Source organism: Ruditapes philippinarum, unplaced genomic scaffold (assembly GCF_026571515.1).
Source record: "Ruditapes philippinarum isolate M1 unplaced genomic scaffold, ASM2657151v2 ctg123_1_1_1_1, whole genome shotgun sequence".
Taxonomy (NCBI): Eukaryota; Metazoa; Mollusca; class Bivalvia; order Venerida; family Veneridae; genus Ruditapes; species Ruditapes philippinarum.
In genome coordinates this window covers 313674-332500 of record NW_026864861.1, presented here as the reverse complement: position 1 = coordinate 332500, position 18827 = coordinate 313674, and the positions used below count along the sequence as shown (strand labels likewise).

General features: G+C 32.8%; 1 protein-coding gene across 2 annotated transcripts in view; it reads left to right on the top strand.

Moving 5' to 3' along the window:
• Positions 1-17404, top strand: part of LOC132727074 (uncharacterized) — a 20205-nt gene extending 2801 nt beyond the window's left edge. The window contains exons 1-6 of one of the 2 annotated variants that reach the window (XM_060712487.1): positions 7462-7556; positions 9417-9583; positions 12813-13743; positions 14612-14784; positions 15620-15858; positions 16608-17404. In XM_060712487.1, coding sequence (XP_060568470.1) covers positions 9422-9583; positions 12813-13743; positions 14612-14784; positions 15620-15858; positions 16608-16893 — 1791 coding nt within the window. In that variant the 5' untranslated portion in view covers positions 7462-7556; positions 9417-9421 and the 3' untranslated portion in view covers positions 16894-17404. Of the gene's footprint in view, positions 1-7461; positions 7557-9416; positions 9584-12812; positions 13744-14611; positions 14785-15619; positions 15859-16607 lie in introns of those variants that run through there. The other variant, XM_060712486.1, reaches the window with a different exon arrangement.
• Positions 17405-18827: the final 1423 nt, after the last annotated feature.

Sequence of the window (18827 nt, the reverse complement as noted above, 5' to 3'; positions counted from 1 at the left end):
ATATTCGATGGAAATAGATCTGAACATAAAGTGCCTGGTTCAAGATCAAGTTTTAATTTTCCCGTGAACAAATTAATATAAATGATTGATAAGCAAATATGAACATACTGGATTTCTCTTCTTTAAACATAATGAATGAAATGCAAATATGTTCGTTAAAAAACTACGTGGTTTGTGTATGTACGTGAAGATTAGAAAATTGACCGGAAAATTATTAGTGATCCGAATGTTATGTAAATATCATCTGTATATACATGTACATTTAAAGGCACATTACCTCTTTAGAAATGGATACACAAGTTTTTAAGCATAATAGATGTTCATCTAATAAAATAGTAGCGATGAAAGTGCATATATATCTCATATAGTTATAACAAGTTTACAAGTTTATTTAATACTCAGTTCATGAATAACATGACAATATGAGCTATAGCATATTTACATAATAAACTATAGAGGCATATATAACTTGCATAGACATATCTCGTATTTTCATACGAGGGAGAGACATTTTGTATTCCATATGTTCAAATTAAATAGCAATCATGTTACAAATATATGCTTTGCTAAAGAGATCAGTCAAATACCCAAATAACATGATCTTAAACTTCCGTTACTTAAATATTAGTTGTAAAAATGTTTAATATGCGACAGATCTTAATATCAAAGCACACATTTTTGTAATAATTCTAAGATTTACATCAGATTGCAACTTCATCTAATATCAAATTTAATAATTATTTCTTTAACAAATAAACAAAACTGCTTGTACTTATCATAATGTTATGTATCTATATTCATAACAGATTTAAATAACATAATATTAGGATTTCTTATATATTGGTGATCTAAATGCCTTTTTCTAAGTGCAGAAAATTCTTTACATTCTAATAGATAATGAAATTCATCACCTATGCTACCAAGACAGTTACAAAGTGTGCACTTTCACTGGTGAAGTTCTGTCCTATTCCAGCTTCCTGTTTCTACTGGAAGTCTATTATTACGAGTTCGAAATTTAATAACATATCTAAGCTGGAAATGAGGTGTATTTACTAAGTACGATTCGAATTTGAACGTTGCCTTGAATAATCGGTAGTTTTTACATTTACTAGAATTACTAACAATAGAATACCACTCATTCAAATATAAATCAGACAATTTCTGTTTAACACAAGCAACTAACCATTTATGATTTGGAAATTCATGGGTATCCCATATGTTCAATAAACCACAATTTATAAGTATTTGTCGTATATGTAAGATCCATTTAAATGATTGTTGGTTAACATTGACACTGTTACTAAAATTTTAAAGCATTACATTATACAAAGAACATGTCAGTTTAAAATCTATTGGTACAACAAGTTTTGACCAAAAGCTTATCATTCTTGTATAAATCTCAAAGTGTAATGGCTTGACATCTGTTTCACCATATACAATACAGTTGGGTGTGCTTGATTTAAGACCCAATATATGTTTTAGATAATTATTTCAGTTGAACTTTTTCTAGTATGGAATTGTACCAAACCCCCAGCACTCACAACCATATAATAAGATTGGCTTTACTAATTTATCGAATAAATCAATTTGCATATCTATTGGTTACTGCAGATTTTTCGACTTCTTAATTACACAGTACACCGCTTTAGTAGCCTGATTAGCTATTTGAGATTTTGCTTTAACAAAACAACCACTTCTGCTAAACGTTACGCCTAAATATTGAAATTCATCAACTATTTCTAAATTCTCATTCTTATAAGTAAAAATATATTGTACAGGTCTTTCTTTCGAAAATACAATGACTTTAGTTTTTGATGTGTTAACTGTTAATTTCCAACTATCACAATACGTTTGATATAAATTTATGGCATTTTGAAAATCAACAGGTGATTCGGATAATATGACAGTATCGTCAGCATTGAGAATAACAAATAATTTGAGTAAACCAATCATTTCATTGTTTATTAAAATGTAAACAAAGTAGTATTTGACTTTCATACACAATACTTAATTACTTTAACTTCACTATTTGCCGAAAAACACATGACGAAAATGGTACAGATAATTGACCAAATAATTAACTTTTGAAAACTATAACAGTTTGTGGCGCCGTTATATGTCGCAACGCCGCTAAATGTCGCACTTGCCGCTAAATGTCGCACCATTGACGCTTAATGTCGCAACCGCCGCTAAATGTCGCAAAATCATTTGCCGTTAAATGTCGCAATGTTAACGTTAAATGTCGCACGAATTTCCCTTACCGTTAAATGTCGCAACACTACCGTTAAATGTCGCAAGATTTAAATTCATGTTAAAATCATGTTTAAGTAGAATTATATTACTTTTTAACATTCTCATAGTTATTTTTATTGTAATTTGCCATTACACAAAAATTATCTTTGTCTCACTTGGTTTCTTTAACGAACATAAATATCGAGGTTTTAAGCTACTATATAATGTAATCTTTAGGCTTGAAAGGATAATTGATACTAAATTCTCAATAGATAAGTATTTTTCTCTTGTTTAACATTTTCATCTGTAACCCTGATTGACAACAGATTAAAGGTATTATGGTATTGTCACTCTCAGAATTTGGTTTAAGTAATTTCATTTATTTTCTCAGAAACAACCGAATTAACTTTAAACGTGGTTTAGTTGTTCACTATGATCATATGATGCAATATCAAAAGACAGATAATCCTAGTTATATTTTGCAAAGTAATTCCCCTTATTTTTCTAAGATGTTTTCGCTCTGATTAACCTTTTGGTTACGGCTAATTTCAAACATATTCACTTTTAACTTAAAATACTTATTTTATATGAAAGTACTAATGCATTTCTAAAGGACAGATGACCATGAAAGTTACTTTTTTTAAAATAACTCCCATTTTATATTTTAAAAAAAAAACGATCACAAATATTCACTTCAAACGTGAAATATTGATTGAATATCAAGGCAAATTATTTATTTTAACAGAAACGGCAAATACGTGAAAAAACATAGCATGAAATGCATGGTCAATACGAAAATCGAAAAAAAATATGAGCCGTGTCACGACAAAACCAACATAATGGGTTTGTGACCTGCATAGATCCAGACCAGCCTGCGCATCCGCACAGTCTGATCAGGATCCATACTGTTCGCTTACCAACCCTTTTACAAGTCGAGAAACTGATAGCGAACAGCATGGATCCTGGTCAGACTGCGCCAATGCGCAGGCTGGTCTAGATCCATTCTGGTCGCAAACCCATTATGTTGGTTTTGTCGTGACACGGCTCATATCATGTAGTACTCCTTGATCATGTAGTATTCAATCCGCAGTCGGGTGCTAGATATGAGCGAATTTTACGAATATATGCACCGGAATTTTTGAAAGCAGCCAGCCCGCATAGAGCGCGAGACTTGTAACCTCGACCTTGTTGGCTCTATTCCCGGGCAGGCCAACTAAAATTACTGATCAGTCTTTCGGATGATACTTTAAATCGAGGTCCCGTGTATGGTTGCTAAAACAACTTGGCACGCTAAAGAAGGGGAAGCTTCTGGAATCGGGGCATCTTTCTATATCTGTAATTGCACTTTCCTCCAAAATATAAAATGCCTTGTACTCTTCTGGAGGACTCGCCCATGTGGTCAACCGGTGGCGAGTATAAATAAACGCAAAGTCACACACAGTAAGCAGATGTCAAAGTTAAAATAAGTACACACGATTAAGTACATTTGACGATTTGTCAAACACTATTTGAGCTTTGACATTGTGGCAAGTGATATTTTACTCGCAAAGTCGCTGTATACATGTACTATGAAAAATTCTCAGTAACTATCATATAATAAGAATACAAATAATTGTTAAAGCTCATATTGGCCTTTCTTTTTGGCTGAAGACAGCTAGCCGTTTTGGCCAGAGAATTTAGGCGTTTTATTGCTTTGCTGTAATGAAAATCTTAATCTGTAACGCTTCATGATAAATGATAAATATTTCAATGAAATTAAATCTGACATTTTTCGAAAAACACAAGACATGAATTATACTCGTACATATGTAACGACGATATTGGTTAGATATCTGTAACCACTTTTATGTGCGTCCTAAAATGCGCATGTCGAGTACGTCATAGTGAAGTTCAAATGACCATAAATACAAACATACGCACAATAGTGTATTTATTTTAAGATAATTTTAAGAACTTTATTTTTCAAAACAAAAACAAATGAAACAGATGTGTAAAGAAAACATCTTTTTAATTTATTGCAACAATAATATGAATGACCACTGCCTTTCTGGCGTTAAAATGGAAATAAAGCACGCATACGACTAGCAAATTTGATAAAAGCATAAACTGTTTGTGTGAATTTCATCCTGCAAATTAAAATCTATTTTAGCATTTGTGACCATTGCCCATTGATCACTTCCTCAATATAAAGGAAGAATACCATGCAAGTTATCAACCTTCCAAATATGAAATACATTTGTCAATAAATAAAGGCTGTAAAAGTGTAGAAATCTATTTTAGAACTGGTGACCTTGACCCAACTGAACCATAACTCCATCCAAAGGAGAAGACCTCAATTCCATGTTCGTACCAAATATAAAAGACATCTTTCAAAAGAATAATGTTAAAACACCTGTAAAAATGTTAAAATCTATTTTGGCAGTGGTGACCTTGGCCTTTACCCACAGGACCCCCAATTTAACCCAAAGGAAGAGGACCTCCCTTGGCATGTTTGTATTAAACATGAAATACACAATCTTAACAATAGAGGCTTAATGAGCCAAAATGTTTTTAAAAAATCACACCAGTGACCTTGACACTAGAGGCCCCTTACTCCATGAAAATACACGGCCATTAATTGTATCCACCTACCAGATATGGAAGATAGCATTTAATAAATTTTTAAGATAAATCCAACTTACCGGAATAGGTTAACCATACAAGGTCCTATTTTCAAAGTGCAAAAAGGAATATAACTTGGGAAAATGGATGGCAATATCATGAACTTTTTCTAAATAAGTAAGTGTGGAAATGATGAAGCCATAAGTATAGACAGTACTTAAATAAATCCAACTTGCCGGTTTTGGTTAACGATATTCATTCTCAAACTGCTGAAAATGGCAATAAATAGATTAAAATCTATGCAATAATTATGTTACTTGCCATGATCAACTTTTTGTATTGATTAATAAATGTGTAAATTATGAAGCCCTTTGTACAAGTAGATTTTAGGAAATATCCAACTTGCCGTTTATTATTTTGATCGTTCCATTTTTTAAAACATGACACTAATTTTATGCTGCCAGGCTCCTAGACTGCCAGCTTTAGGCTATTAGACTACAAAGTAAAGTGCCCTAAAGCCATAATCATGCATGTGTATGTGCTTTTGCATGACCTTTCATAGTGATTTTACTGTATTTTGAATTGTTTCCATATTTATAATATAAGTCGCTAACTTTAAGCTACTAGGCTGCCGACTCTAAGCTGTTAGATTGCCAACTTCAGGTTGCAAAGCTGACATCGATAGGCTGTTAGGATGTTAGGCGGCCTCCTCAGGATACTAGTCTACCAACGTTAAGTTTACAGGGCGTTAGGCAAACTCTTAAGGTCCAGGTCGTCAGCAATTTAGGCTTCCTCTCCGACAGCGAGACAATTTGCCTCCTCAGTCAACTAGGCCATCAGACTGCCGCCTCAGGCAGCCTGTCTCTTCTGTCACTTTACAGACACAATTGTACTAAACTATTTACAGATCAATGCCAGTTTTGCAGTTTCATACAAATAGTAGACAATTGTATAATTATCAATATGTACTTGTATAAGATCAGCTAAAAATCGAACGCAAAACAATAAACATTTATTTACAAGACCGCCTAAATTATAGCGCAGTTCCATATATAATAAATTCACTCGCTTTCAAATTGAGTAGGCAGATTTAATTAATATGATCCAACAATAAAACTTGAGTTCAACATAAAATTACATCTTGCGACATTTAACGGTAGTGTTGCGACATTTAACGGTAAGGGAAATTCGTGCGACATTTAACGTTAACATTGCGACATTTAACGTCAAATGGTTTTGCGACATTTAGCGGCGGTTGCGACATTTAGCGTCAATGGTGCGACATTTAGCGGCAAGTGCGACATTTAGCGGCGTTGCGACATATAACGGCGCCACACAGTTCATTAAAATTCAAAAAGATTTGAAAAATAGAAATTAAAGTATCTACTGGGCATAATGGGCCTTTAAACACGAATACGGGTTATGCGAATCTAGTAGGAGTATGATGTGTGTGTATCGGAGTTAATGGCTTTGTATTGTATCAGTCTATAGTTTATAAATGTATAAAATAATTTTATCAATAAATAATGGTATATTAAAAACATTTAAATGATTCAAAATACACGGACAAGTTGCCAAGTTGACAACACACTGTCGTATTATAATAATAAAACGTGTATGTCCTGCTCAATAGTTAGTGCAGTTTTGTGCATACATCTTTGTTATTTTTTTATTCAAAACTTTAAAAGCGCGTAAACTATGCTGTCGTTGATTATTAAGGTAATTACGCCGACAATTAAATTGACAAACCTTTTTTTCTATAAAAAGATCAGTTTATAAACTGGAAGCTAATTTCTATTAGCAGGCATACCTTCGAACGCTTTACTGATAATTGGCCATTTTCTGCGATGGGGTGGGAATGGGTGAGCTGTTTGTGGTTACTAGGCAACCTGCCGGAAACCTTAGATCAGCCGTGTCAGCATACGATTTCATTTGTACATGTAGTTCTAATTGACTAACTCTACAGAAAAACTGCGCTTTTATCTTGACTAGTCATTATTCCCTTTCACCAAAAATAAAACTTCTTTTGGTACATGGTCCATTTGTGATGTTCTTACAACGGAATTATTATCGATATGTTTTCAAATTAATATGATATTTATCATTTTACGGCCGGAAATATACAAATTTCGCAAAATTCTTCCAGATTCTCTTTAATTCCCTGATTACGATGCACACTGTATGTTTTAAATGAATATACATTTCATGTTTTATTCTAAAATCCAAATATCTTTAAATTGTATTCCCGTCATAATCATTGTGCATTAAGGTTGGTGAAAAATAGCCAGCCCTTCTATACTTCTGTTTACGTTGATTTAATTTTCCTTTTATAAAACCCATTACCTTGTCAATTTTTTCCCTAATAGTTATAACAAAAATGTGTATTGTATATAGCGAGATTTTGTTTAAGCAAGTTCAATTAAAGTCAGATTTAAATACATTGATCAAATTTCAATTAAATTGAAAGGTTTGTTTTGCTATTTTGCCTAACGATAATAAAATGGTTTAGTAGTTTATATCACGTTGCTGAAACTAGTTTGGAATTTTTCCTAAGATTTTATAACATATTTCCGTCAAATTGCATAAGTAAACGATAATAATATTTAAATAAAGTTATTGGCATTTCAAAAAACAATCTTCATTGAATTTCATGTAATATAAATTGTTAGAGGAACATTATTTTTATTTCATGACTTTAGACGGAATGTGAAAAAATAATACGGGTATGTAATTTTGTTTCTTTCATTTCTTTTATTACTTTATAAGTATTTTATCATTTTTTAGCTTATGCTTATATAAAAGAAAACTAACTTCCATTTAAGTTCCGAATTCATATCTGTATTTTTATTGTCATGGCAACAAGGTTCTTCAAGATTATGTTATTTATTATGTATGTGTTGTCATCCGATGTTATTTCCCGTTCGTGCGTGAAGTAATGCACGGATTGGCATGTGAGGTCTTCCTTATGACCTTTACTGTGACAATGCGACGTAAAAATCAATCAATCAACCAACAACCAACCAAACCAAAAAAAAAAAAAAAAAAAAAAAAAAAAAAAAATTAGAATTAATCATTAATTTTCTTTTGTATTTAATTTGTTGTCTGATAACCTGGCCATACTATTTCGTCTTCACAACGACATACTTTCTGGACCTACTAACAGAAGATGTTCCGTTCATTTTGATGAATTTAGACTGTATCACATTAAGACTTGACAACATATAAAGGATCTAACTTTTTAAGCGAAAAATAATCCATGATTATTAAATTGCACATTTTCTTTTTATATTGTATTGTTTTCTTTACTTTTAATGAAAGAACAGATCAAAACAAATAAAAAGCAACAACAAAAAGATAAACAAAACCAACAAACAAAACAACAGCAACAAACAACAAAAAAAGACGAAAACAACAACAACAACAACAGCAGCAGCAGCAACAACAACAACAAAAAGGCGCAAAATTTTATGACGTCATGAATAGCTTTGCACTTTGTACATTTCTGTTTACTTTTTGCACTTCAATGTGCAAACTTACAGTTATTGCATATGAATTTCACTCGGATTTTAAACAGTGCGATATGACCTATATCTCACTGCTTTATCTTATCTAATTTATATGGCTTCAGTATCTCATTGGGAAGCATGAGATAAATTAATTGAAAACAACAAACATAAATGTCGTAATACAGTATTTTCGATTAATTTGTCTGAATCAAATCCTTTATTTTCCGTTCTCTCGAATTAAAATGAAATATTTTGGTATTATATTAACACCCTATTGTTACTATTAATTAAAAAACCATTTCGTTGAAACACACCCAGTTGGTCTGAGTCTATATCAAAATAACATTTATAAATTACATGTGAAAAGAATATTGTAGATTTATATCCATATTCTAAATTCGCACAATTTAATAGAATTTTGTTCAGTTTGTAAATCAACATTTAATAATGTATTATATGTGAATACCAGCTGTTGTCTAATTAACAATGTGAGATATGGTTCGAGGAGGCATATTTATAATTGTACAGAAACCTTCCCTTATTTTTTTCTCTCATATTTCAATATTAAGCTTCAGACTTTTATACTATTTGATATATTAACCATAATATGTTAAAAACCATGCAGAAAAGAAAAAGAACCAACAACAACAACAGTGATATCTGGCATGACCACCAGCAAAAATATAAACTTAGTAAATGAATGAATGAATGAATGAATGAATGAATGAATGAATGAATGAATGAATGAATGTATGAATGAATGAATAAATAAATAAATAAATAGGTAAAAAATAAATAAATAAATAAACAAATAACTGTATGAATGAATGATTGAATATGAATGAATGAATGAATGAATGAATGAATGAATGAACGAATAAATAAATAAATAAATAAATAAATAAATAAATAAATAAATAAATAAATAAATAAAAAATAAATAAATAAATAAATAAATAAATAAATCAACAGTAACATCTACAGCATAAAGTAGAACATCAAAATATTTCGATGTTAAAAGAAACTGACAAGACTGTAATTGTACTTATATAATAATCTGCTCTTATTATGTTGAAGGTCATATGAAAAAGGTCAAGAACGTTTCCATGGAGATGTCGGGGATGGTTACGTATGGTTGTCATCTGCACGTTGACAGTACGACCCGGTTTTTCCTGTTCACGCTCATCACAGTCGCTTCCATTGGCTTGTTCATTCAGATTATGTATCTATATGGAGACTCGCCTGTAAGTGATATATATATATTCGTATCATTGAATGATATTTTCTATTAAAGTGCACCCTTGTGGTTAAGGTGTTGCCTTAAAGAGTTGAGGCATCATAACTGAAGTCACCGTTTATTCCAGCGTGATCGCAGGAGGCGACTAAATGGATTCGAATTACTAATGTTTATGCATCTCTAAGTTCCAGTAGATACGGTGGTTTTGACCTCAGGTGTTTCTTTAAATTTGTAACACCCGAGGTTTCGTGTTCGCTTAATTGTGCTGGAGCGCCGTTAAACCAAAACCAAAACTATTAAAATGGGTTGGGCTACAGCTTGCACTTCTTCGATATTGATTAAAATAGAAATGTATCATTGGCATGTCCTTATAAAATATTTATTGATAAAAACTGTTTTAAGTAATTTAGTATGATCATTTATATAATGAATGTTTATTTTTCGTTTCGGAACAATTTATTATCCGCTATATATATAATACAGTATCATATATTTCACATTTACCAACATCATCCATATATAAGTATGTTGTGGTACATTGTCACGTATGATAATAAATACATTCAAAGTAATTATTTACGGTATTACAGACATTACATTATAGACTAATTCACTTAAATTTTCAGATAAAGCATTTTTATTTCTAATTTTTTTCGACACGTTTAAGATTAGTTTCTTACGTTTCAGATCTCCTTAACTCGGTTCCATAAGATAGAATGCACGTTTATCAAAACCTAGCAAATTTTTGCACATTGTACACGAATATCGTGCTTATTTGTCATGGATCGGTACTAACATTTACCAAGTGGCCTGATCTCTGTTTTGACAATAAAGTCGATGAAAAAATGAATAATAAAGTCAATAAATAGGAAGAATAATAAAGTCGAAGAATAGTTACAGAAAAAAAAGATCCATAAATATTTATTGAATACGTTTTGTTTTTGAAAATAATCATAATAATAATTATAGAAATAATCATAATCATTATGATAAATCTACAGAATAATTTCGTAATATTGGATTTATTTACCACAACTAATTTTTGCAAATGAAAAATGAGTTTATGAAAAAAAAAAGTTCGTGTAGTTACGAAAACTTAAACCTTTATTGAATTTCATAACTGCTCGAACAATTCCTTTAATAAAGTAAAACAATAAGTATACGAAAATTGATCAAAAAGTTCTTGTCCCGATGTACCTCTGGTAGTCAGAGAACCCAACTAATTTTCTTACTTTTTAATATAATCGTCCTCTACATCAATGCACTTTGCCCACCTTGTTCCAACTTGTTTAACCCTTCAAAATAGAACTCTCTTTTGGTCCTCAAAGAACTTATTGACCGCCTCCATGACATATTCATTGCTTCCAAAACGTCCATCACGAAGCTTGGTTTTCATAAACAGGCGGAGGTCAGAAAAGGTCATGTCCGGGGAATATTGGGGATGGGGAGGAATTCCAAAGCCGCAGTCAGTTGCAGCAGCCATCGCAACTTGGGATGTGTGAGCTGGCGCATTGTCGTGCAGGAGCAGAAGGTCTGGGATCAGTTTGCCCCTCCTTTTACGCGCGATTTCTTGGCGCAGACGTCACTATATTCGTCTGCTTAGTATGTAGCGCTTACGGTAGGCCTTGCTCAAGATAGTCAATTATGATTAACCTCTGACTATCCCAAAAAATTGAAGACATCATCTTCCTTGCTGATGGCACCCTCTTGAAAAGTGGTACTTCCACTGCATGTTCTGTTTGTTTAGACATCAGTCAGAATTGCCTGAACTGAACCAAAGCTTATACCAACCTCCCTAGCAATGCTTCGAAGGCCTCGCCTTCTGTCGCACATGAACTTATCATGCACAGCTTCGGCAGTTTAATCGTCGGTGGCTTCTTTTTACTGCCCAGGCCGCTCATCATAATTGCCAATGTTCTTCCTGCCCCATTAAATTAAGCTGCTTATTTTTACATGGTGCTATAGGAAGGGGACTCCTTCCCAAATGTATCCATGAAGTCTTCATGGATTTCATTAGGGGACACCCCTTTCTTACAAAGGTACTTCATGACGGGTCTGATCTCAGTTTTCTCCATTTGGTCTAAATGACACATCCCTCTACTGATCACAATGTGTTTTTATGTTACCGAATGAATGTAAAACCGCGTGTAACTCGGTCAGAAATCTTCAATAAGATATCAGTGTCGACTATTGTGTGTAAATGTCAGTGTAGTGGCTTGGTGCGATCATGATGTGTATGTCGATTGTTATTCGATATGATGAGATGCTTCAACACAAATCGATTCTATTTATTACCTTTACCTTCTTCTTCTGAGCATTTAAGCCAAGATGGCTTGTAAGCTCCTCCTGTACAGTATTATCAAGGTAATTTCAGTAAATGTCCCTTGTATTAAATCTTTTACTTTGCCAGCTCCGGTCGAATCAAGTTTGAAATGTCAAAACACTTTCACTGAGAACAATGTTTTCATCTTAATTATTCCACTGGTCGATGCATCTTATAGGAAATGAATTTTTCCTTGCTTGGTTTAAATAGCTGGAATATATGTCCACGTGTACAGTTATCATTGAACACAAAAAATTTATCCGGGTCAACATTATCAAACCCATAAATCATTCAATAGATTTGAATGAGGTCAAGTCGTTGTCTACGATATAAAAGTGTTGGTAAATTAAGTCTTTCAAGTCTATGTTCGTAGGATAAACCTTTCAATCTATAAAGATTAAAGCTCTTTTTTTTTGGGAGGGGGGGGGGGGTGGGGAGGGGGGCACTTTTATAACTTTTGGCATATTATTTTATGTATACACGAATTTTTATCAAAAAGACATACATGTACATGTACTGCTTTTTATAGACGAATGGGCACTGTCTTGCATTGACAAAAAACGTCAAGCATATCGAGTAAAGGTTAGACAAAATAGCAGTTTATTTATTTTAAGATCTTGGAACTCATTTTTTATGGTTTTTATATCATAAACATGATGGTCTTATGAAGATCTTATCAATATTGTAAGTTCCCAAAAGTATTATTTGTAAATTTACATTACAAGTTAATAAAGGGAAATAATCTAGTCTTGGATGTTTGGAAATTGTTTTTATAATATGCATGCATATTTACGTATATTAAATTTCAATGTTGTTACATCCTGAATTACAGGATATGTGAATGAAATATTATTTTATTTTCTTTTGCTACAAATAACTTGTGTTTGGTATAATTAAGTTCTCTTTTATTTAGGGCATGAAAGCGGCACTTCCTGCAGAATATTCACTGGCTGGGAGAAGAATCATGTACGGCCGTTTGTTCAACAATGTCGATGTGTCACAAATCAAGTTATCAAATCCAAAACCAATTAGAGAGAAAGCGAAATTCATCCCATATCAGGCATTCGGAAGAGAGACAACTTTTGTGCGATCGAACGAAACAGTTAACAACAGGTCTTACGTCATCATTAACGAATTTAAACCAAAAACTAGTGGACAGAAATATTACTTATACAGACATCCAACAAAAATATCGGGCAACTTTAACGGAAATATTACACGGCACGTGAATAATCCTGGCGCATTTTCCGTTGCTTCGGATAGGAATATCTATATAATGTCCGTATTTGGGAGGTTTATTAACCGGAAGACGGGAGAAAGATCTCAGTCCAAACAACCGGATCCCGACAAGGAAAATCTTCTCATTGTTTTGGTTGGATGGCTGAAGTATGATTTGTTTAACTCGTCCTTGCAGTGCTGCTTGTTGCTTGCAAATGACAGCATTGTTTGTACACCCAATGCCAAACGATTAATCTGGACGCAGGTGAATAAACAGCCGCTGATGGCGGTAAAGTTTTTCTGCCCGGTTCCGAAAGAACTGAAATATTCGCACGTGAAAGGAGCCACGATGTCGCTTGTGACGGAAAACTGTCTCAACAAAAAATTTGCAGCGGTTGAATATGTCAAACGACAGGCTCAAGATTCGATTGCAGTGTGCGCTAAAATCGTGTATGGTACTATGTCGGCACAGCGGTTGATAGAATGGTTTGAAATTCAAAGGTTCATCGGTGTGGACAAAGTTTTAATGTATTTTTATAACGTCAACGCAGAGACTGTGAATGTTTTACAGCAATACTCACAAGAAGGATTCGTTGACTTACGGCCATTTGACTTCCCAGAAGCAGGTAAGAAAAACCAAATTATCTATTTCAAAGAACTCCCCTGAGGTCAAAAGGCCTAAAAACATTAAATATGAAAATGTTGCTACTCGATTTTGTGCGATTCATTGCCGGATTTGAGTGAAAGTGTTGCACCGCCTTTTATTTTTGGGTAATTTTACGCGAGAAAAATGATTATTCTGTACAAATAGGGTGAGACCTTAATATTTGCACACAATTTACTGGTTTAGACCTTCATCTTACACAAATCTAGGACCAATCATGTCTAAAAAATCTCGGTGATGTTCCTTTAAAGTATAACACAATATTTAAAGCGATTCTTTTAATACATTTTTATTATATTTTTAGATGTAATTTAGTAGTGAAAAATGTACTTGTTACCATAAAACTGTCTATTTCTGACGATAACATTGCCTGTACTTTACAAGGCAACACAGAAGACGATAGTATAATCTTAATCGTGCACTCTACACTTGCGTAAAATCTATTTGAGATATTTTAAAAATCGTGGTATAAATGTATGTATTGAGCTAAATAATCTGTTTAGTATTATAGCGAATAGTGTCAGCTTTACAGCAAATAGTTACATACCATTTCTTGGATACTTATCAACACTATGCGTAAAAGTTTGAAAAAAGTCGCGAAATAACAGCTCATCTTTAAACCGCATCAGAGGACCGATGGGCATAAATATATACTAGATATGATGTTTTAAAGGCTCTTCAATATATAATAAACACATTTAGAAGTAGCGTGTAGTGACAGTCACTATACTAGTTTAAATTTATGAAATAACATGTCCAATACAAAATTAACTTACTTTGGGTAAAGAAAACAACAAAAACTTAAAATTGATTTATATATTTTTTCACAGACACGAATTACCGCTATGTTGGTCAAAAGGACGCTCAGCCGTTTATTGATGAACAGGTCGTGCTGTACGAGGCTATGGAACGGTTACAAGGTTACACGTTTACGGCCGTTATTGACGTCGATGAGGTCATTTACGCTAGAACCAGTCATAAACATAATCTGAAACGATTTATTGTAAGTTGTATGCATAGTAATGCTTAAAGGACCATCGTGTCTCAGAAATGCTGTCATTTTTATTTCTCAAGCACCTCCTCGCTTTTGAGGGATATCCTGTAACAGTTTCAAAATAAAAATCATTTACCACATAGATGAACCATCTTTTGCTTCATTTGCTCGGTTGCAATTGGTATACGCATAGTGAATGAATATTTTGTATGTAAGTCTTGTATGAATGTGTGACTGTAATTTGTAGGGATCTGAGGTCTGTGATGATGATCTTTTTCTCATATACATGTGTATATTCAAATATAAAATTATTGTATGTGCTCTGAAGATGTACGTGTGTCTTTTTTTTCACACAGAGTGAAGCCGAATTTTCAACCATTGTAAAACGGTATTTTTTGTAGAAACTAGTACATGTAGTTTTTTTCACCTGCTTAACATCTTTATTAAAGATTACAGCCTTTACAGTAAAGCAACATCAAAAACAATGGCCAGTTAATATGTTAGGTAGTAGCCAATGTCAGGATCGTTACAGACCCTAGATCTATGACAGACACATTTAATTCTCCCTCCACCAGTAAACATGGAGAGTCGCTACATACTGTTTTGTAAATTTCGTAAATGCGCACACATTGATGTCAGATAGACTGTTTAGCACATCATTCTGAATCACGATTCGTGATAAATTTTAGCTTCTTGAAAATGAAAAAAATATATACAACAACCTTGAGAATTATCCCGCATTGACGACATTTCTTCTTGATGTTTTCTCAAATAATGTTTGTCATTATTGATGCAAAATAAAACTTATAGGCTTTTGTTGATAATGTATTTTATTCATTTACAGTTACAGTTATATCGTCGATGTCCAGAAGCCGCCGGGTTTAGCTTTAAAACCGAGTTATTTATAACTGACTGGGAAAACAAAGAGGACAAAGGGCCGGAAATGAATATGTTTTATCACACGAAATACCAGAATAGAACCCGTCCCCTTGAAGACCGGACAAAAAATATTCTCGTGATGGACAGAATTATCCTTGGCTCTGTGTGGACACACAATTATACGTCACTTCCGCAATATAAAAAGTAAAGTTTTTTTTGATCATATTCCCATCAAAATTAAAACAGGTTTTGTTTTATGTAATAAAGAATTGTGGTCATGGATATGCATACAACTGTCTCAGTGTTTAGATTGCATATTAGATTTTAAATGAATGATTCAGTTATGCATATGAAATTAATGAGCTAACTTATTTTTTTCGGCCATAAACTGTTTGTTTTTATCTCGACTTCCGGTTAAAATTTGTACTATAAGCCATCAATTCTTTTATTGGATGGAATTTTAAAAACTTTTTTAAAAAGGGCCTATCAGATATAAATCAACATTGGGTCTTAAAGCAGCATGCCTCCAGATTCATACTATTTTTCATGAAAAATGTAAAAATGTATTCAAAAGTAAAATATTGTGCAGTGAACAAAGAAAGTAATTTATACATTGCAAACGGCACTTACAATCCATGTAAATTACCAAAAAGAGGTCAAATTATACATAAATACCTCTTACTGCTTTAGTAACGCAGTAGAATTATAGTGATTGATACGGCAAAAATCAGTCATCAATCGCACATAACATGTAAATAATTAATTAGATATTGAATCTTTTTACTTTTCTTAAGATCATAATACATTTTCTAAAGATTAATTTTCTTGAAATATTTTGGCTCATCTGGAGGCGTGCAGCGTGCAGTAATTGAAAGAGACCGTCAAGTTTCCTAATGAAATCAAGTCCACAATTAATAATTCGCACTTAAATGATATTTTTATATATTTTTCAGATTTCAAGTACCAGCATCAATGGGTACCTTAAAACATTACAGACCGTGTCGCAAAAATTGGCATTGCTTCCTTCGGCGCGGCTATAGGGATCAAACTATTGCCGGACTAATGGGAAACATTAAACGAAATGTTTCAAACAAATTCAACAAATTGTTAGACAAATCTACGCTTAATGCGATTAAAGAAAATGCAACTAATGGCTCAAATTATCAAGGTGGTAGCGTGCAATCTCGTCCGGTTCATAAAACGAACAATACTATTTTTAGCAACAAGAAAATCTCGTGATGACGATGGTAATAACTGTGTGACAAATGATTTTGCTCCAACTACTACGTTATGCATATTGACAATTTTGCGACAAATAAGTGCGCTCTTACTATACGTTTTGATCAAGTTATATGGTATCGAAAACGGTTAGGGTTTTATGGGAAAAGACATATGAGTGTGATATGGAATAAATGAAGATAATGTAATTCAAATGTCCCCAACGGTCTTTCGTATATATTTGCTAATTACTGTATTCTAGAGCCGTTTGCCAGTCATTTTTACGCAGTTAAAATGATTAGAGAACAATTATCACATAATATTATACAAAAATGTGCGAAGGGAGACAATTCAATTTTTACATTTGATTGAGAAACAATTTTTCCAAGATTGTTACTTTAAGATACGGTCATAAAAAACAATGTTATTAATGCAGGGAGATATTAATATTAGATATTCTTGTGTGGCAAGCTTCAGAATGGTGTGATAAAGATACAAGTTTTGATAGTAATATTGAATGTATTAAAGAGATTATGAGTGTTGCTTTATTACTTGAACATACACTGAAATACATTGCTCCGAGGTTTGACAAGTGTTTCTTTGTGTTTTTATAGCTAATGTGTTTGAAATAAACTTGAGGAAAAAACAAACAAAACGGAACTATACATTGATTACCTTACTTATGCCTGTCACGCGCCGATTTTATTGTATTTCTTTTCTTAATGATGATTAGACAATGGTTTACAAGTTTTCTTAAAAATGCAATTCGGATAGGTGTGTCCGAGGCAGAGTTGTTAATGTTTAAGATATACTCTGCTTAAATTTGATATTAGAAAATATTGACAATTGCTACACTTTACCTTTGTAAATTAATATAAACATGTTTTGACTTCACACGAAGCAGATATGTTATGTTTAAAATTGTACACACCTTGGGTGGTCACAATTAGTGTCATTAAAAGGAAACTCAGGCAATGACAACAATATTAAAGTGATTAAAGTGTACTCAAACCACTGTAAAATGACATTTTTGTAAAGTCCCAGCATGAATTTCTGTTAAATAATATTTATATTTTCGGTTTGAAGCGTAAATTTATTTATATAAGTTGAACGGAATTTAGACGCCGTAGTTTAAAAAACAAGTCATGTGACCTCAACAAACCCTAGAAGTTACAATAACATATATTGTGGATATTGTGTGATTATTTAAACAAGTCAATGTCATTCATTCGACATGTTCTTAAACGTTTCCAGAGTTCACTGTGACATCTAAACGCTCTAACCTGACCAGTTAGGAAACTATCGTTTTATTCGTTATAAAGAGAAAAAGTTTTGTTTCTGTGACATAGACAGTAAGAATTCAATACATTTAAGATTTCACTAAATTTCTATGATTAAAAATTTTTACTAAAGGTTGAGCATAGCATATCTTTTACTGACTTAAAAATGATTTGCCCCGAATTGCCGTGAATTCGAAAACCACCAGGGGCTTTTGACTCGAGAAGCTATCCAGCTGGCTTACAGAATGTCGATGGTTCTCTGCATGTGCCATATTTTGTCTGGAATAATGCACAAAGGGGCACCTGAGGTTCTTATGTAGAGTGTAAGTATTAAGTATATTATGTAAAATTAAACCACAAAAGGCAGTCATTACCTAGAACATCTAGAACTACAGTTTATTTTATGTTTTGAAATTGTACTAAAAGCTTAGCGAGTAAAAATGAATGCATACGAGTTCTCAGTTTATATATATAAGAAATTTTTTAAAATAAAGGAAAATTAAGGAATATAATATTGCAATTGATTATCTTCATAACGTCTCACACGCCTAATGTCAAACAGTAATGTAAACACGTCTAAAGATACACCAGGTCCTTTCAAAGGGTATTTAAAGTAATCGGTACAAACGGCAACACAAAAATATATTACAAGATGATGATTTATTTGTGTTTTGT